Below are 20512 nucleotides of genomic sequence, written 5' to 3'. Positions count from 1 at the left end.
CTAATGATATAGCAAAAAACTTTATATCAAGGTTGGGCAGTTAACTATCTATCTTGAGGTAAGAGACAGTGGCAGGAAAAATGTGTGGCATGGTAATAGTAGGAAGGCAAGGGTTGATTGTCAATGTATTGACTTGGTAATGGATTGGATGAGAGCCAATAAACTGAAGCTCAGTCCAGATTAAGGCACTGTTAGTGGTTGGTTCATCATCTGTATTTTCCCATAGTTGTCCAGCATTGTCCAGAACTTGGCCTCACCAGCTGCAGGGCTAGGGGGAGGTAGACCTCAGGCGGCAACAGAGGCTCTGGCTCCATCTGCATTTGGGCTCCCTGTTTTGTGCCCTCCCACTCCCATTGGGCACTGGTCATCACTGGTTTGACCCCTGCTATATTTCTAGTTCTTGGCTCGCCATCAAGAATAGCTCGGTCGCGCAAGTTCTCACTCTGCGCAAGTCCTTGCTTGTGCAGACCAAGCGTCGGGCCCTGGAGAAGATTGACTTGAAATCCATTGACACCACTTCCAAATTTGGTCATGGCCGCTTCCAGACAGCTGAGGAGAAGAAGGTTTTCATGGGACCACTCAAGAAAGATCGCATTGCCAAAGAAGAGACCGCTTAATTTCTGGAATGCTGTTCTGGCTTGTAGTCTTATAATAAAGCTACAAATATATATATATAATACAAATATATATATGAATAGCTCAGTCGCTAAAGCACAAGACTCTTAATCTCAAGGTCATGGGTTCAAGCCCCATGTTGGACGAAAAGATTCCTGCATTGGAGGCAGTTGGATTTGATGGCTCTCATGGTCCCTTAGCCAACTCTACAATTCTGTGACCCCTGCTTTATTTTTGGTGCACAACCCCCATGTGCAAAAGAGGGCACAGATTTGCATGAGACATAAAGTGTTCGCAAATTTTATGCAGATTTGTGTCTTCTTCGGCAGGTGCAGAAGAAGGCCGAATATATGGTATACCCCACCCTTTTGGCACCCCTGGGCACCAAATAAGACAAAGCTAGGAAAATATCACTTGGATTAAGGTGAAGTTTTTCTTTTCAGGGTGTCTAGCTATAAAAGCAACCTAGAAGTTCCAGACTGCTGCTATTATTGACTCTAGTTTCGATTTCTTTAGAAATGCTTGCAATGTATTAGTGGTAACTGGCAACGATAGAGTTAAACATTGTATTCGAGGATTTTTTTTGTTATGAGTTGGACCATTCTACCCCTTAGATTTTTCTTGTGGATGCTTTCGCTTTCCTAGGCAGTTGTGTTTGCCTGTACATCAGCAAACACCCTTGAGTTCTGAGCCTCCAAAGTGAGTATCCATGCCTTTTGTTAAATAGGAAGTTAAAAGTATTTACAAGGATTTGAACAAGGAAACACCAGGTTGGAGATTATTTCCAGAATTCTTTGTCCTTTCAAAACAGGTTTGTTTGGTTTTTTTCGGTCTCTCTATCCCTGCCAAAGCTCTTGCATTAACAAGCCTCTCTGCTGTTATTAATTTCTGTAAGGTTGAAATAAATAAGTGCCACAAGGAAAGATGGCGCTTAACCACTGGCTGCTGCTGCTGCTGCAAGTGCTGCACGAAGTGACAGGTACCAGGGTAAAACTCAACATGGGCGGTTTTGAAGACGTCGTCATCGCAATCAATCCCCAGATCCCAGAAGACAACAAAATGGTGGATGCCATCAAGGTAAGATAGTTAAATGTTTCTGAATGTATTGAATAAGCGACTTCAGACAGTGATATTCTAGGAAAATGCAAGTTGCATTTTGCAAGCGTGGCGTGCCAGGTGCTTCTGACCTCCCCACACCACAAGTCTTATCCCAAGTGTACAGGTGGGACTTGTATAGGCTTGCCATATTTTAAAAAGTAGAATTCCTGACACTCACAGAGCTATTAAGCTTTTTTGTAGGAAACCACCAAAATTGTTTCTGAATTTTGCATTTTGCAAGCGTGGGTGTCAGGGTACTTCTGGCTGCCCCTACACCCCACAACTTTTTCATCCCTTTCTAAAAGTAACATTCCACAAAGTTGTTGAGCTTCTTAGCAAGACCCCAAAAGCTCCGCCCAAAGTAGTAATTTTAAGTTTTTAGAGCTGGTTTCCGCTGGTTCGGCAAAATTCCACCCTGACGCCATTTTTACACCCAAAAACCAGGTCATGTCAGGAATGTTCCTGCCATAGTGAAAGCCTAGGTCACTTGCAAGAAAAAAATATTGATAGCCTGGAATATTCCTCTTCCCTATGCCATACAACTGGGGTAGTTCGTTCTATCTCCCCCTAGCACCTCCTTCCAGTGAGCACATTTAGTCCTCCTTCCTTTTTGAGGTCTCTCACCATTGCTTTTTTTGTTTTTAATTTCTGCAATACCTTGGGTGCTCCCAAGCCCGCTAGATTACTCTTGTAAATGGGCGCTTCCATTTTGGCTGCCTGAGCAATGGCAATCACAGCCTGAGTGTTGGAAACAGAGGGAAGGGTCTGTGCCAGAACTGGGTGCATGTACTCTGAGGTAAATGTTGTGCAGGTTTTGACCATTAAGAGGTTAAAATGTCCTGTTCATAGGTTTCTTTAACTAACCGGAGCGCTTTGACACCAGATTTCAGGAAATTGTTCCAGAAATGGGGTGCTGTTTCTGGGAAGTGCTCTCGCTTCCTCTCAGTGGCTTTGCCTTAGCTCACATGGCAGCTGCCCCCAGTGGAGGAAGACGGTTTCTTTGCTGTAGGCTTCAGCTTCCTGCCGGGCATTGCAATAGTTTAATCTGTTTGGGGGCCCCATGGCCAGCTCCATTGAAGGAGAAATATACAAATGTCCCACTTCGTAGGAGTTGCTTCAGATTGCTCTGTTAATATGCAACACAGAAGAACCTTTGTCACTATACAGGGCTGATTGTGCACTCGAGGTTGTTGCGCAGGGTAGACTTGCACAAACAATATGGCGGCCACTTAAAAACAAACAAAAATGGCCGCCCTCCTGTCATGTACAGCTTCCCCCACTATTTTCTCCTTCATACCAGGAATAGCTTTGCATACTATGTCAAGCAACACTCAGTGGCACAGGAGGATCCACCAAAAAAAGTATGTGAATTGCATCTACCAGATTTTTGAAGACAGGGGTTCAACTTTTCAACATGCAAGGCACTCCAGCTTCAGGAAAGAAAGATGGCAGAAGAGACCAAAGGGCACATTTTGTGAACACAAATGCCAATAACTAGCCATTGACACACAAAGGTTTCTCCTTTCCCTGTTAGGACATGGTGAAAGAGGCATCAACTTATCTCTTCAGCGCTACACGGCAAAGATTTTATTTCAAGACAGTGAAAGTTATAATTCCTTCCACATGGAAACCAAAAAATGAATATCAAAGAGTAACTACAGAATCCTATGATAAGGTAAATGCTGAAGAATACATTAAGATTTAAATATACTTGTGGTATTTTTAAAAAAGATTGGGGCAAATGGAGAGATTGTGGGGGGTGGGGATACAAGATACTGTATGATCTAATAAAAATTCTTATTATTTATTTATGATTAAAGTTCTATACCACCCTTAATCTGAAGATCGCAGGACTCTTTACAATGACACAAAAATATATACCAAAATAACAAACAAAAACAAGCCTCCCCCCCCCAGTTTAAAAGTCCATAGAATGTTTAATTAGCCAAAAGCCTGAGAGAAGAGGAATGTCTTTGCCTGGTGCCTAAAGATAAGTAATGCAGATGCTCAGCAATAATATCTATATTTCCCACTTTTGGATGCAACTGGATTTATTTTTGAGTAAACATGCAGATCTGGGCTGTATACGGCTTAATGTTCTTATAGATGTCATGATATCTAAGGCTGGGTTAAAGTGGTTGCGGGCCTTGGTGTGTTCTCCCAGCCTTCTCCCCAAAAGGAATTCATGCCATAACAGTACCAGAATTACATCTTGAAATATCTTTAAAGACAAATGAATTTAGTACACCTGATTTCGTGGGCTCACTTATAGACAATTGTATTCTTAATAAATACCTGAAGCTATTCCTTGTATAGTAGCATTGTCTAGTAAGCTTTCTTTTTCTTTTAATGGAAGCTCAGAGTACGACAGGAATTTCTGGGCTGTCCACCTCTATATCTTCTTTGTTCTATTTTATTTTAGGCAGATGTCATAGTGGCGGATCATTACTTGAAACATGGAGATGATCCCTACACCCTACAGTATGGCGGATGTGGGGAACCTGGGCGATACATTCATTTCACTCCTAACTTCCTGACAAATGACAAGTTGCATAATGCTTATGGTCCACGAGGTAGCACCTGCTAATTCAGATTAAATTGTCTGGGTTGTTGTTTTTTAATTATTAGAATTGCTAGTCAAGTTTTGAAAAGGTAATAAAGATAGATTTCCTAAGAAACCATTAAGACTTTCAATGCAGTTGCTTAATCACTCTAAAGGCTCCTAAATTTACATAAGAAATCTGCAATAGTTTCACATGAGGTTCATCAATACATTTTCAACCCCAAAAAGCTATCTTGCTGAAGCTATCTGAGCCTCTCTTCCTCTTTCCCATGTTACCGCAGCTGCTTGTGTACCATACATTTAAAGTACATGACTTCTTACATACAGTTCCCAGGAAGTTGTGTGCTTTGATTGCAGGGGCCATAGTAAGACCCGCCTTGTCAGACGCAACTGTCGATTAAAGGGTCATCACCTCATTGGCTTCTGTGATGTAGGGAGACAAACAGGGACTTCTCTTCTGAATCAGATTGAAAAGTTGGCTACCCCTTCTATAGTTATTCAATTGCTGGTGTGATTTCACAGTATTTCAAATTTTATTTTAGTGTTTTTTTTTAACAGGATGTATGTTTGCTATAATTAGCTGTGTGTCGTGCATTTAAAAAAACAAAAAAACTGTGTCGCAAATTTTAGCTTTGTTATTGGTGTTCTACAGGCAGGGTCTTTGTCCATGAATGGGCTCATCTCCGATGGGGTGTCTTTGATGAATACAACAATGATGCACCTTTCTACACTCCTGGGGGAGACAACTTGCCTGAAGCAACAAGGTACTTTCACAAATACCTCCAACAAATGCATCTCTTCTTTAAGAAGTGATGTTTGCCTTGGGCTTGCTAGTTTTTTAGTGGTGTAAATTATTGTCTAGAGAGCATCTTTGGGTCCCCAGATGTTGTTGGACTACATCACCCCTAGCTTGTAGGACCAGTGGTCAAAGGATGATGGCAGTTGTAGTCCAACAACACCTGCGGATGTTGAGAAAGGCTCCTCTAGAGGATTAAACTGTAATTGGAAGATATACAAAGGAAATCTCTTATGGGAGCCAAGTTGGGCAATGCCCTGCCTGCTGGTAACCCCAGCTAGTGGCCGCTTGTGCTCTGCCCAACCCCTTAACATCAACCAGCTTATTCAGTGGGTGACAAGAAATTTTCCGTGCCGGGTACCACCTGACCTTGCTACGCCACTGATTCAGTCTCTCTGAATACCATTTTCAGACTCTGATTATGATGGCTTGTCAGGTTTACTCCTGCACGCACTCATGAAAACAATGAGCAATTGCTGTGTGCTGCTAGGTCCCACTCCCATAGCCTCAGCCCTGTATACCTGAAGGAGCATCTCCACCCCCATCGTTCAGCCCAGACACAGAGGTTCTGCTCTGAGGGCCTTCTGGAAGTTCCCTTAATGCAAGAAGTGAGGTTACAGGGAACCAGGCAGAAGGCCTTCTCAGTGGTGGTGCCCGCCCTGTGGAATGCCCTCCCATAGATGTCAATGAAATAAACAACTACCTGACTTTTAGAAAACATCTGAAGGCAGCCCTGTTTAGGGAAGTTTTTAATATTTGATGTTTTATCGTGTTTTTAATATTCTGTTGGCGGGGTATAAATAATAAATTATTATTATTATTACTCCTGCCTCCAATGTAGGTGAGGGGCAGCAACATTCCTTTCCTCACCCCCGCCCGCAGCCAATTTCTTCCCTCCTGAGAAAGCCTAGGAAGGGTGTTGAGAGACCCATGGCTACTTCATTAAGCCTTCTTCCCATTGTTAACATTCAGGAGTCCTTCCAGACATAGCAGTTAGCACAAAGATAATGCTTGCCATTGTTTCCCATAGGCTAATTTTAATCAGCTCCTCCTACCAATCCAGTTGCAACATGTTGTTGTTGTTGTTGTTGTTGTTGTTGTTGTTGTTGTTGTTATCTATTCAATTTAAATCCCACCCTTCCTCTGGTTGGCATGGAAGAAAGCTGCATAGCATAGCAATCATGCCACCAAGTGATTGTTTATTGACTTTTAAATTGACTGTATCTGTTTCTTTTTACATTCGTTAGATGCTCAGCTGCTTTCACTGGTCAATACATATTTCCGCTTGGTGGAAAAAGTTACAGAGATTGCAAAATTGACCACCAAACTCAGCTGTATGAACATGGTTGCCTGTTTGTTCCAAAAAGACATCAAGATACTGCAGCTTCTATAATGTATTTGCAAAGTCTCCCTTCAGTAAGTATGATGAATCCAGCTTTCTTAGTTCAATGTTATCCCACGAGATTTGGACTGCCTAGGGGCCTCCAGGGGGTTTAATCTGGCACTGTTTCTGTTGAGCTACTTGTTCATCTCTTTCTTCTCTTACTCAACTTAATAATTCCTTCACCTTCTGACTCTGTATTTCTGCAAACTTTGGGTTTGCCCCTAACCCTCCTGATACCTTCCCCTCGTGCAAGAATGGCGCTTTCTGCAGCGTAATGACCAACATTCAGAGAACTGAGTTTTCTATTCATATAAACAAGTGAGGCTCTGCAATGAAACCTTGCTTGTTTTTGTGTGGTGGGGTAGCCTTCAAAGCTTCCCCTTCTTAGGCAAGATACTGCCCAGAGTGAAAGACTAGGTAGGTGACCAAGTGAGTGAATGAGTGACTGAGTGAATGACCCAGTGAACAGGCAGATAGCTAGAGAGGGCAAGTGAGTAAATGGACAGCCAGCAGGTGGCTGACTAGTGCCCAAGTACTCCTCCGGTGGAGCCAGCTGGTCCAGGTTAGAACTAGCTATTTCATTCTGGCTGATGGTCTCATAGTTAAGCCAACTCTTCTCTCCTTGAGTTGCAAGGTGCTGGGCACTCCTATGTAGCAGGTGATCTTTCCCCCATGTAGGATGCCCAGACCTTTGGCACCAGAGAGGGGCCTTTCTCTGCTTCCCTTCCAGGTGTGAAGGTATCTCATTAACATGTGCTCTTTTGCTGAGGGATGGAGGTGAGGGGAAAAGAGTTTGCTGGGCAACTGCTGAAGCTTGGCTAAGCTGCCAGGACAATGCTCTTGGGTGTAGCTAAACCCTATCTCCTCCTATTCTTATTTCTATAACACAGAAGACACCTTTTCCATCTGAGGAAGAAGGCAGCAGGGCTTTGCTTGACGAGGCAGCTTAATCCCCAGTGCTTTAGACAAATGACTTTCATTCTTCCTTCACCTGCAGGAGTTCAGGAAAAAAACCCCAGAGCAGAGTGATGCAGACATGTGCAGCCTGTTTCTATGTAGGGCGTTTTTTGTGTGTGGCTTTTAAAATTATTTGGGGGTTCACCCAATATTTTCCCCCTCAAGGATTACCCAAGTTGTCTTATACCTCCCTCTTGTGTATGGCTGTTGCCATTCCAGTAACATAAAGGCTGATGTTCTCCCTTGCAGTTATGTATAGATATTAACCCATGACAGGGAAAGTGAATGTCTCTGTGATCCCTGGATCAGTAGATAAACTAGAACAGACTCTTTGGAGATTATTTCTGTTACATTTTTGTGAGGTTTAGGGCAACATACGTCTAGAACTAAAAATCCGCCAAACTCCCTGTAGCCTTTTTCTGTCTGTGTGCCAAGGAATGTCAATATTTGCAGCACCTCTTTGTAAGGAACGGCACTCATGAAGTAGGAATTGCTAATGAGGTTGTGATCTTGACCTGTCCTTCCCTATCTTTTATTTAGGTTACTCAGTTCTGTGACAAAAGCAATCATAATATTAAAGCAACAAATTTGCAGAATAAAATGTGCAACTACAGGAGCACCTGGGAAGTAATTATGGACTCTCCTGACTTTGCCAGTTCATCTCCAATAACGGTTCCCCCACCTGATCCCACTGTCTCCTTGCTGCAAAAACAGGAGAGAGTTTTGTGTCTAGTGCTTGATGTTTCTGGGAGCATGGATGCGGTAAGTCTTCTTTCCATGTTCAGAAGATCTATTTTGAGACAGTTCAGAAATTATGGTATTCATGTCCATAGCGGAAACAAGTGTCAATACAGCACTGGCATTTATGTACTGTGAGGCTAAATTTTGCTGTACCTCAGTTGTTGGGAACCTTTGACCTTCCACATATTGCTAAATTACAACTCCCATCAGCCCCAGAAGCAGGGAAAATGGCAAAGCAATGATGGGAGTTGCAGTTCAGCAACCTCTGGCCACACATTCTCCACGCCTGGCCTACTTGATTAGTTTATTTGGATATTTATCAAACTACAGCAAGTTGTTCGTAGAGGTCAGAGGTTCTAGGGCAGGACAACTTGGCTGTTGTGCAAGGCAATCACTGCCTGCAACCCTCAGCCTACTGTCACATTGATGCAGGGAACCCAGAGGGAGAGATGGACTGTGGAAGGTGAAAAACATGGGAGTGGGGAGCCAAAACAGATGGACGAATAGAAGCAGGACAAGGAAATCCCACTGCAAGCATTCAGTTTAGTCTAGTCTTTCGGGGTTCTCAATACTTCAAGAAGCTTCAACAGATAGAGTGGTACCTCGGGTTACAGACGCTTCAGGTTACAGATTCCACTAACCCAGAAATAGTACCTTGGGTTAAGAACTTTGCTTCAGGATGAGAACAGAAATCGTGCGGCGGCAGTGCGGCGGCAGTGGGAGGCCCCATTAGCTAAAGTGGTGCTTCAGGTTAAGAACAGTTTCAGGTTAAGAACGGACCTCCAGAACGAATTAAGTTCTTAACCAGAGGTACCACTGTACTCAGAGCTCCCTTCTGCAGAAATTCACAAGCCTAGAAGAGCCACTCAGCTCTTGGGGAAGGGGGCTTAAGAGACACCGAAATAATTCGGTTAAATCACAGGGTTTGAATAATCTAACTGATAAGCAAAGAAAAACAAGATTGTAGAATTGAGTTGATATTTGCCCAGGAGATAATAACATAGGCATTTGTATAGCAGCCACAAAAACAGCTGTGACTCCTAGTCCTTTCTAACTCTACAGTTCTGTGGTTCATTATTACATAATGAAAACATTATGTAATAAATACTATTCAATGACTATTCAATTGATGGGGCAAGCCCCACTGAAACAAGTGGTGCTCTTGTGCACCTCCCATCTATTTCAATGGAGCCTGTGCATGAAAACGTCCAGGTTAATTGTGTCCTAAATCACAACACGGATGAGATTATTCGGATATTCATAAATGTTATGGACTTGTCTATATTCTTATATGTTTATCAAGCCTTGTATTTTTACAGTATAGTTAACAATTGTGTTTTCAGTCCTCTTCATTTGCTTCCCGGAATGCACTGGCAGACCTGTGACTGCTGTTGTTGTTTTGTTTTTAATTCATATGCAGAACAATCGCACTGTTCGGCTGAAACAAGCTGCAGAAATATTCCTCCTGCAGGTCATTGAAGCGGGATCCTGGGTTGGAATAGTTGCATTCAGTAGCACAGCAGCAGTTAAGACTCATTTGAAGCAGATCAGTAACGACAGCATGCGCAAAACACTCACAGAGTACCTGCCTACCAGAACTACTAGAGGAACCAACATATGTTCTGGAGTGCGGTCAGGATTTCAGGTGAATAATTTTTCCTCAGATTCTTTTATTCTTATGCTTCTAGTTAGTAGGGTGACCAGATGCAAAAGAGGGCAGGACGCCTGTGCATATTGTTACAAGCGGAATTTAAGCCTAAAACGCTGCCCTGTGGCTTCTGTGTTGTTTGTTTCAATATCGCTGCTAAAATTTTTAATCCTCTTTTCCATACAGGTGTTTCTACACAAGTATGGAAGTACCAAAGGCTGTGAAATCATTCTCTTGACAGATGGAGAAGATACAGCTATAAGCTCTTGCTTGGATGAAGTTCAAAGAAGCGGGTCTATAATTCACACCATTGCTTTGGGATCAAATGCTACAAAAGACCTAGAAACATTGGCAGACAAGACGGGTAAGTGAGCAAGAATAATGTCTTGCAAGACTCTTCTATGCTACCTGATAGCCAGTTGGTGTCTCCCCAAAAAGTGAGTTCGCCCCAAGGCCCAGCCACTTCGCCAAGCTACTCCCAGCCACACAATATTCCTCCTACTTGCTCCGTCCACAGAAACGTTTATTTCAGCCATGACAGCTAAATTAGATTGCCATATTCAGAACCTGCAGGGAATCCATTTTGGTTCTTCTTGTAAGTATTCAACTGGCATTTGGTTGCCACTGCTGGAAATAGATTGTGGACTTTGACTGAAACAAGCCATTGGTAAAGGATGCAAAACTGAGGTGCAGACTAGTTACTGTTACTGAGAAGCCCATCCCAAAACTCCACACAAGGCAACTCTCCATCTTCTGTCTTTCCCTCAACTCTCCAGTCATAGTTAAGGATTGAGTGGCCTCTGTTTTGTCTGGCTTTTAGCTCATTGCTTTTACTATGCTATAACTTGGCATTTTGATGACTCTTCTCCATATTCTTTAACCAATAAATCTTTATTGGAGAACAAATCTTTAACCATAGTAACACACATACTTCTTGCTCATTGCCCCTAGTGAGCAAGAGTGGCACTGCAATTGTGTCAATTGAAATAACCTAAATAGTCCACAGGCATGACAGGAACATGTGTGTAAGAATTAGGTACACATGTAAAAAATATGTAAGAGATCTGCAATCAGCTTTTTGATATAATGTTTTCACACTATATTGATGCGTGCATTTTTTTTAAAAAAAGAAACCTAGGGGAAATTAGCAAAAACGCTTGCAAAATTTATGTAAATTTGTATCTATCAGCTTCTTTCCAAAATCTGTTAATTACTCAGCAGTACCCCTGGCCTCCCTTTTAGATGTGTAGGGTTGTTGTTGTTGTTTTAAATGATGCTCCTTACAATCCAAACTTAAGATTTCAAATCTCACAAAGTTAGTTCCTTGCAAATGTCTGGCCAGATGTAATTTAGATTTAGAGGAACTGACAAAAAGGGGGTATTCAGATTCTTTTTACTACCTCTGTATAAGAAATACTATTTCTATTTTCACAGAGGCCACAGATCCTGATCCAACTATAGAAAGGTGCAGCAAAGGCCTGCTGTGTGTGCACAGTTCCTAACATTAAAAAGCAGCACCTGTAATTCTGAACTGTGCCTGCACAACCACACCTGCACATGCCACTACAAGGCACAATGCGTACAGTGGTACCTCGGGTTACAGATGCTTCAGGTTACAGACGCTTCACGTTACAGTGTAGCACCCTGCTTGTGGTTAACGCTTAGCTGGAATGAAATATTCAACGCAGCAACAGAGAAATTTAAAAAATAATTTATTTGTCAGACAAATAAATAAGAGGCACAGTGGTATATAGTTACCAAGCTCTGGCCTGGCCTCCTGCCATTATGGCCAGCACTTATATTCCCTTAATCCAGCCCCCCTTTGCTCCTCCTGTGGCTGCCTCTGTTCAATCAGCCTGGTTGGATTTCCTATTGGCTGATTGCTATAATTAATTCTAAGAGATACACCCATATCCTCCTGTCCTTATATGGAACACAAAGAGCTATATATTGTTACATCTATAAATGACAAATAAGTAGTAATATATCTTACATGTGTCTCAACAAGGAATCTTAATTACCAGCTCACCTCTTGCCTTCCTTGCCCTCCAAAACAGATGGTTAATAATTTAAAATTTTATCTTGAACAGATGTCAGAGACCTTGGGTTCATATTCTCATGCATCATCAATGAAATATCTCCTTTTGGAGGTCTTCAAACAAAGGTCCGACAACCATTTGTCATGCGGGCTCGTTTTGGCGTCTCTTGTCTGACAAGAGGCTGGGCTCAATGGCCCCTGTGGTCTATTCGAACCCTAGGACTCTATGATTCTATGAAATAAGAATCTAACATCTAAATTTGTTACTTTCTAAATCCTTTGCATAGTTACATTTAAGACAATATATTTAATACATAACATAGGTAGCCTTTTTAGAAGGATAAACTTCCTCAAAGTAAAAAGGAAGAAACAGTTTACAGCCTCAAAATAAAATAGGAGAAAAAGCCTCTTCCCCTTTTCACACTCTCCCCCCCTTCTCTAGCCAGCCATGTGCTCTTGGCCTTTTGTCCTGTGGCTCAAGTTTAACGGTTTTATTATGTTTGGTCTCTGCCCTTTTTTACACTCTCAGTCTGTAATTCCAGCTTTTACGACTTTGAGAATTGTTTTCTGCTATAAATCAAAAGGGGCCCTTGTCTAGGAGAATAAACATTACCAAGGTTGTAAACTGCTGGCTTGAAACTTTTGAAAATCTAAGCTCTCTCTTTAATATACAAGTCCTGATCAAACATTAATAAAATGCAGGCTTATTCAGATGCCACATTCCCCCCTTTCAAGCTCAAGGACCTTGCCACCAAGAGTCCTTGATAGCTTGAACTTCATCATATTCCTGAGTTAAAGCTCTGTATAGGGCCATGATATGAGGTAGAGTTTCATTCGAGATCTTCTTGCTAATTGTACTTCTAAAACATGAAATGATACTTGGCATCATACATAAAACCATCACTACTACTGTCAAGAAAAACAAGCAAGACAATAGTATCCCTTTTAGGTAACCAATTGATGAGCCATCCCATATCCCATCCTTCCCATGTTTGTACTGGGACATGTGCTATACTTTCCATCTTTGTGGCCAACACACGGATTGCCTCACCATTATCTGAAATGTTAAAGCAACAGGCATTCCCTGTCAAGTTCAAGACTCCACATAGGGCTCCCTGCTTGGCAAGTACATAATCCATTCCCATTTACAGCTGCAAAATGACGGCTCTACTTTCATCCAGCTGTTATGCAATAAGTCCCACTACTGCTTGCAATCGAATTATTCTGTTTAGATTATAAATAGGATCCCGTGCCCCTTGTATGGGCTCACCAGGATTCCAGGAGGCAGGATCATAATAGGCTATAATGCTCTCTGGTGGCCAATCATCAGTACCGCTCCAACTTTGGGTACTTCCTCCTGCTATATGAGAAATATCAGCGTTTCTTCGTGTTCGCTTTGCTGAACTAGTGGGCATAATCCACACTGGTGGTAAAACCCCCATCCCAGGAAACAAGTCCCACTCCATTTGGAAGGGAGTTTCTTGTATGCCCATTCTCCACATATCCACCACAACCATCGGGTCTGAGGGTTTTGGTATGTGGAGTGCACAAGGCAAAGTAGCAAAAGAGGTAGAGAGTTCACAGTGCAGTATGTTAGATTGCCTTTTTCTGTCACAGTTATGTTCCATACCACTTTCCATGCATGAATAAAAGAAGGTGCACAGGGCAAGGCATTCCGAGTTCGATAGGTAGTACCATTTGCCCAGGTATTCTTAATATTATCCCAAGTATAGTGACAATGAGAAGAGCCTATCATAGTAGAATCAGCTGCATCTGATGATTTATGTACACAGAATTCCCCTTGTACAGGTATAACTCGTAATGGTTTAGTTGAGTTCCATCCGGGGAAATTCTGTACTTCTGTGTGGTGTGGCATTTCGCTTACCCTACCAATGGCATTTAATGGTATTAGTACTAAGGGCATACCTCCCTCTGAATCATCTGGCCCAAGAGAGCAAACAAGGCAATTGGTCCTATTTGCAACATTGGCTACCATTTCAGCTAAACCTACCCACATATTGTGGTCATAGCGGAATCCATATTTAGCAAATTTGGTCAGATTCAAGGACCCTTCCCCTTCCCAAGGGATCAGGATTAATAATAAAATCATGTTGATGTCTAGCATATGCATTCCTTTCACAAAAGATTACCTTATTGTGATAGCAAATAAATATCAGTCCCAATATAATTCCCCCAGTGACAGAAATGGGGAACCACCAAGACCAAAACATATATCCCAAGGATCCCCAATGTGTAATATCTCTGATAATTGTTCCACAAGGGGGCAGTCAATCAATTGTATAAGAGAATCTTTCCGCTCACAGTCTCTGGTTCAGACGCTCCTCAAGCTTCAGGCGTGCGCAGGTCAGCCAGCTTCCAGTGTTGTGGCTGCAGCAGGCCGGTCGTCTAATGTCGCCCGTGACCCAGCCCGTTCCCCGTAGGGCTAGATACAGGGGTTTTTTGGAGAAAGTCAGTTTTAAAGGATTAGAGGGGTCACCTTTGCACGTCCAACTGCCTTCGGACTTCTTCAAACGGGAGTGATGAATCCAGGGGGGTCACCTCAGCTACCTTCACCGCTGTTGGAGTAGAGAGCAAGACGGTGTAAGGTCCACGCCACTTTAGGTGCAAATGGATCACGTTTCCACTCTTTCACCCATATGCTATGCCAGCCTGGAGCTGATGAATTGGCACGGCAATGCTGCACGGCGTGCGCTCGAGGGCCCACCTGTTAAGATAAAAACAAACAAACCAACACGGGAGAGAGACAAAAACACGGGAGAGAGATTGCACTTGTCCCTGTGTCGCATGGTCTCCTATTTGTTTGAGGTCAGTTGGAATATCCTGAACAAAGGAGGGCGGCCTCCCATACAGGAGCTCAAAAGGTGACAACTTAAGTCTTTTTGTGGGTGTGCACCGAACACGAAACAGTGTTATGGGTAACACGTCTACCCTCCTGAGACTTTAGACATATTAGTGGGCTTCTGGCATGCCCTGCAGATACCTTGCACAAGCATCTGGCAGTAAGTGGTAAGCCTGGCCAGGTGAATTGCATTGTTTGGATCCCAATTAGGATCTTCCAAGGGAAAGTTGTCCTGGAGATGACGGTCAATATTATAAATATTTCCCACTCTGGCCTGCTCACGCAAATATATCTGTGCCTTTTCAATTATGTCTCTCCTTTCCTCAGTGGTGAAGAGAGTATTCAGGAGCTGGCGACAATCTGTCCAAGTAGGACTATGAGTATTTACTATTGAAGTCACCAAGTCCATCATAGCCCGAGGTTTTTCTGCGAAAGGTGGGGTGTTTTCCAATTCATCAGATCCGTAGTTGTGAATGGAATGTACTGGAGGATCGAAGTTCAAGGTGGCCGTGTTCCGAGTTGCCCATTAACCAGCACAGGCTCCTCAAGTGCATCAAATACTCTTCTAAGAGGGGCTACGACGTGACCTTTCTCTTCGCTTTGCTCTAGGGGCCTCAAATCATAGGGGATGGTATTTGTCCCAAGGCGTTCTTTTAGCAGCTTTATACGCCTGGCTGTATTGCTTGCTGACCGATTAAGGTCTCCCTGTAACTTCTGTAATAATTCTCTAGGACTTGGATGTACAGGGGTTTGGGGTAGGCAATCAGTTATTCCACTAAAAGAGACTGTAGATGGAGTTCTACTGGGACTCACAGGTGGAATAACCACTTCTGCTTGGGCTTTATTATAGGACTCCAATGCCTCCTGAAGATATTTATCATAATCTATCAAGGAATCAAGTTCTGTGACTCCACCCCCATTATTCATTCCACTTTCTTGCCTTGGGGTTACAACTGGTGGAGGGTTTGAATTAGGCTCCCTTCGATGTGGAGCATAGGGTGGAGATAGAAGCACCTCTTCCTCTGGTCCCTCAAAAATGGGTTTGAGTTTATTTGGCAAGATTCCTTTCCTAGCTTCGGCTTTTACAGCCAATAATTTGCATCGTTGGACTTTGCATTCCCTTATCCATGGAGGATTTTTATTTAATGTGCTCAGCCAAGAATCTATATATGAAAATTGTTCTGGGCACCCTCCAGTATCTTTGGCGATGTTAGGCCAAAGTTTGCTTACTAAATTTATATCAAAGGTTCCTTGAGATGGCCATCCAGTATTTTGTTTCGGCCACTCTAATTCACATAACGTTCTCAGGCGTTCTGGCGTCATTTTGACTCCATATGCCCCTGAGAAGGCTTTCTTAAAATTATTTAACATACATTCAAAAGGTGTATTTCCCCCCTTTGAACCCCCAACTCCCATTGTATGGCCCTGTGAAGTATCCACTCAGTCACTCACACACACACCTTACTGGGAAACGAAGTAGTACTCACTTTCACACTTAGGTCAGCTACACATTGTACTTTCTCACACATGCAATGCGCCAGATACTTCAACCATACTCTACCTCCCAATCTTCCCTTTTCCCTACACCAGATCACCATCTGATGTACCCAGCCACCTAGCGTACTCAGTTCCCCTTTACTGAGACGCAGAAGTTTGATCAGGACTTCTCTTCCTCCCAATTAATTGGAGGGCCAAAACCCCTTAGTGCACTTACCCTTAGCTGGTTCCCTGTTTATTTCTCTGGTCCCCCCCGGTCCGTCGCCGTCAGTGGGCAGGGTATCAGACAGACGAGACTGCTGCGTTCCCCTGGAAAAAATTTTTCCAGTGCGCGCTGGGTAGGCAATCAGTTGTCCTCTCTCTTGTACCCCGTCCAGTAAGGCGAAGGGGCTGCGTTCCAGCAGACCACTTATCCGAGTCGCAGGCACCATAAAATGTAGCACCCTGCTTGTGGTTAACGCTTAGCTGGAATGAAATATTCAACGCAGCAACAGAGAAATTTAAAAAATAATTTATTTGTCAGACAAATAAATAAGAGGCACAGTGGTATATAGTTACCAAGCTCTGGCCTGGCCTCCTGCCATTATGGCCAGCACTTATATTCCCTTAATCCAGCCCCCCTTTGCTCCTCCTGTGGCTGCCTCTGTTCAATCAGCCTGGTTGGATTTCCTATTGGCTGATTGCTATAATTAATTCTAAGAGATACACCCATATCCTCCTGTCCTTATATGGAACACAAAGAGCTATATATTGTTACATCTATAAATGACAAATAAGTAGTAATATATCTTACATGTGTCTCAACAAGGAATCTTAATTACCAGCTCACCTCTTGCCTTCCTTGCCCTCCAAAACAGATGGTTAATAATTTAAAATTTTATCTTGAACAGATGTCAGAGACCTTGGGTTCATATTCTCATGCATCATCAATGAAATATCTCCTTTTGGAGGTCTTCAAACAAAGGTCCGACAACCATTTGTCATGCGGGCTCGTTTTGGCGTCTCTTGTCTGACAAGAGGCTGGGCTCAATGGCCCCTGTGGTCTATTCGAACCCTAGGACTCTATGATTCTATGAAATAAGAATCTAACATCTAAATTTGTTACTTTCTAAATCCTTTGCATAGTTACATTTAAGACAATATATTTAATACATAACATAGGTAGCCTTTTTAGAAGGATAAACTTCCTCAAAGTAAAAAGGAAGAAACAGTTTACAGCCTCAAAATAAAATAGGAGAAAAAGCCTCTTCCCCTTTTCACACTCTCCCCCCCTTCTCTAGCCAGCCATGTGCTCTTGGCCTTTTGTCCTGTGGCTCAAGTTTAACGGTTTTATTATGTTTGGTCTCTGCCCTTTTTTACACTCTCAGTCTGTAATTCCAGCTTTTACGACTTTGAGAATTGTTTTCTGCTATAAATCAAAAGGGGCCCTTGTCTAGGAGAATAAACATTACCAAGGTTGTAAACTGCTGGCTTGAAACTTTTGAAAATCTAAGCTCTCTCTTTAATATACAAGTCCTGATCAAACATTAATAAAATGCAGGCTTATTCAGATGCCACAACAGACTCCGCTAACCCAGAAATAGTACCTCGGGTTAAGAACTTTGCTTCAGAATGAGAACAGAAATCGTGCAGTAGCGGCGCAGCGGCAGCAGCAGGAGGCCCCATTAGCTAAAGTGGTATCTCAGGTTAAGAACAGTTTCAGGTTAAGAACGGACCTCCAGAAGGAATTAAGTTCTTAACCCGAGGTAGCACTGTATTGCATTTTATTCCACCTGACAAAATAACTATTCTGATTATTCCTTCAATCATATTTCAGGGGGTCTGAAATTTTCTATCACTGACAGTTTGGATTCCAACAGCCTCATCGATGCTTTCAGTGGACTTTCTTCAGGAAGTGGAGATATCAGTCAACAATCTATTCAGGTTTGAACTGCAAAGATTCAAGTATATCATCACTATCACTATCACTATCATTGCTATCCCTAACATTATTATTATTATTAATTATTATTATTATTATTTGCTTAAAATTACAAGCAGCATAAAAAAACTAAAGACAACACAGAGTGAAATCAATTATACAGTTCATATTTTGCTATTGTAATAATGAGGGAGACCCCAGGTAGAGTTCAAAGAGAAGGGCAAACGGCCAAGATAGATTTTGGCGGAGCTAAAACATTTCACAATGTACCATTCTGAGTTCAAATCAACTTTATTTTTCTCTGTCTGGACAAATAACAAATTGGAGAAGAGGTTTCATTAGGAAAATAGCATATGGGGAAAGTGTTTCCTTAAAAACCACCCCAGAACCATGGTTCCAGCCCAGAAGATTGTATCTCCATGGCAACCCTTTGCCAAAATGTGGAAACTGGAGATTTGAGTTGCCTCATCTAGCATTGTCCAAATATTGGCTGGCCATTTCCAAGGCTGTTGAGGTAGAGGTGCGATTGTTTCCTCCTGTTTCAACGTAGCTGCTTATCTGCCTTCCTCCATCTCTTTAACATTGAAATATTGATAGAAACTAAATTTATCACCACTGGACAAACCAATATCTGTATGGGGCAAGACCTATCATGTCATGATTGTATCAGCATTTTTATTAAAGTCTGAGTATTGCGTAGGGACGCGGGTGGCGCTGTGGGTAAAAGCCTCAGCGCCTAGGGCTTGCCGATCGAAAGGTCGGCGGTTCGAATCCCCGCGGCGGGGTGCGCTCCCGCTGCTCGGTCCCAGCGCCTGCCAACCTAGCAGTTCGAAAGCACCCCCGGGTGCAAGTAGATAAATAGGTACTGCTTACCAGCGGGAAGGTAAACGGCGTTCCGTGTGCTGCGCTGGCTCGCCAGATGCAGCTTTGTCACGCTGGCCACGTGACCCGGAAGTGTCTCCGGACAGCGCTGGCCCCCGGCCTATAGATGTGAGATGGGCGCACAAACCCCAGAGTCTGTCAAGACTGGCCCGTTCGGGCAGGGGTACCTTTACCTTTACCTTTATTGCGTATTACTTGTCCAGCAGAACTAACCACTGTGAAGGCACCTTCTAAACAATGTACCGTCACTCATTTCTTTACACCTCATGAAAGGAAATAAACCATATGTATTCAATTTATAAAACTTTTCAGATACTGTATTCTTATTTCTCCCCCTCCCCCCACCAACAGCTTGAAAGTAGAGGGCAAAGCGTCGGTTCCCAAGACCAGCTAAATGGTATCGTAACCATTGATAAATCAGTGGGGAATGACACTTTCTTCGTGGTGACGTGGGGCACATCCCCACCGGAAATTCTGCTCACAGATCCCAAAGGAAGAGAGTACACCGAAAAAGACTTTGCAATTGATAATACCAACGTCCGAACAGCTCGCCTCAAGATTGATGGAACCGCAGAGGTAAAAACTGAGCTCTTCTCAAACCTCTCTGCTTGTCTAACCAAATGGGGCAATGCCTGTCTCATTGCATTTTTTTTGGAACAAGTGCCAGCAAAGGGTTCTGCCAATACAGCTAAAGTAGCATATAGATTATGCAACCAGGGAAGAGCCATTTACTTCCAGAAGTCCCATATGTAGCATTCTGCAGTGGTCAAGTACTCTTTTGCTTATTTGAGTGATATCAAGATCTTATGTGTCTTGGTAGGATGAGATGGTGGAGAGGAGCATGGGACTTTCAAGGGGGGCTGATCCTTGAGGGAGGTGGCAAACTGAGAGATAAAAATGGCAAACCAGTCTCTCCACAAGTTGTTGTTGTTTAGTCGTTTAATTGTGTCCGACTCTTCGTGACCCCATGGACCAGAGCACACCAGGCACTCCTGTCTTCCACTGCCTCCCACAGTTTGGTCAAACTCATGCTGGTAGCTTCGAGAACACTGTCCAACCATCTCGTCCTCTGTCGTCCCCTTCTCCTTGTGCCTTCAATCTTTCCCAACATCAGGGTTGTATTTGTCCATGGAGTTTTCTTGGCAGGGATACTGGAGTGGCTTGCCGGTTCCTGCTCCAGGTGGATCACGTTTGGTCAAAACTCTCCGCTATGACCTGTCCATCTTGGGTGGCCCTGCACAGCATATCTCATAGCTTCTCTGAGTTATTCAAGCCCGTTCACCACAGCCTTGCTAATTTGGCTCCTTCCTGCAGCAAGAAAGAGAGAGAGAGAGAGAGAGAGAGAGAGAGAGAGAGAGATCAGTTTCCCTATGGCATCACTGCTCACTAACTAGGCCAAAGCCAACAGAGAAAAAAGTTTGTAGGGCTGACTTCTCTCTCTTTTTTTACAAAAGTGTGTGTGTGAGGAATGGAATGGCAGAAAGTTTCGCTGTGAGCAGACAAGGGAATAGA

At 43.1% G+C, this 20512-nt stretch overlaps 1 protein-coding gene across 3 annotated transcripts in view; it reads left to right on the top strand.

Annotated features, from left to right (window-relative positions):
* Nucleotides 1-20512, top strand: part of LOC309535066 (calcium-activated chloride channel regulator 1-like) — a 32782-nt gene that overhangs the window by 6410 nt on the left and 5860 nt on the right. The window contains exons 2-12 of one of the 3 annotated variants that reach the window (XM_082227803.1): nt 945-1039; nt 1511-1692; nt 3248-3388; nt 4136-4286; nt 4929-5040; nt 6320-6488; nt 7954-8175; nt 9575-9799; nt 9989-10166; nt 18014-18120; nt 19352-19576. In XM_082227803.1, coding sequence (XP_082083929.1) covers nt 1540-1692; nt 3248-3388; nt 4136-4286; nt 4929-5040; nt 6320-6488; nt 7954-8175; nt 9575-9799; nt 9989-10166; nt 18014-18120; nt 19352-19576 — 1683 coding nt within the window. In that variant the 5' untranslated portion in view covers nt 945-1039; nt 1511-1539. Of the gene's footprint in view, nt 1-944; nt 1040-1243; nt 1315-1510; nt 1693-3247; nt 3389-4135; nt 4287-4928; nt 5041-6319; nt 6489-7953; nt 8176-9574; nt 9800-9988; nt 10167-18013; nt 18121-19351; nt 19577-20512 lie in introns of those variants that run through there. The other 2 variants (XM_082227802.1, XM_082227804.1) reach the window with 2 other exon arrangements.

The sequence above is a fragment of the Podarcis vaucheri genome (assembly GCF_965113315.1).
Source record: "Podarcis vaucheri genome assembly, chromosome: 6".
Classification (NCBI taxonomy): domain Eukaryota; kingdom Metazoa; phylum Chordata; class Lepidosauria; order Squamata; family Lacertidae; genus Podarcis; species Podarcis vaucheri.
The sequence above is the reverse complement of the archived record's forward strand: the minus strand, read 5'-3'. Positions and strand labels throughout refer to the sequence as shown.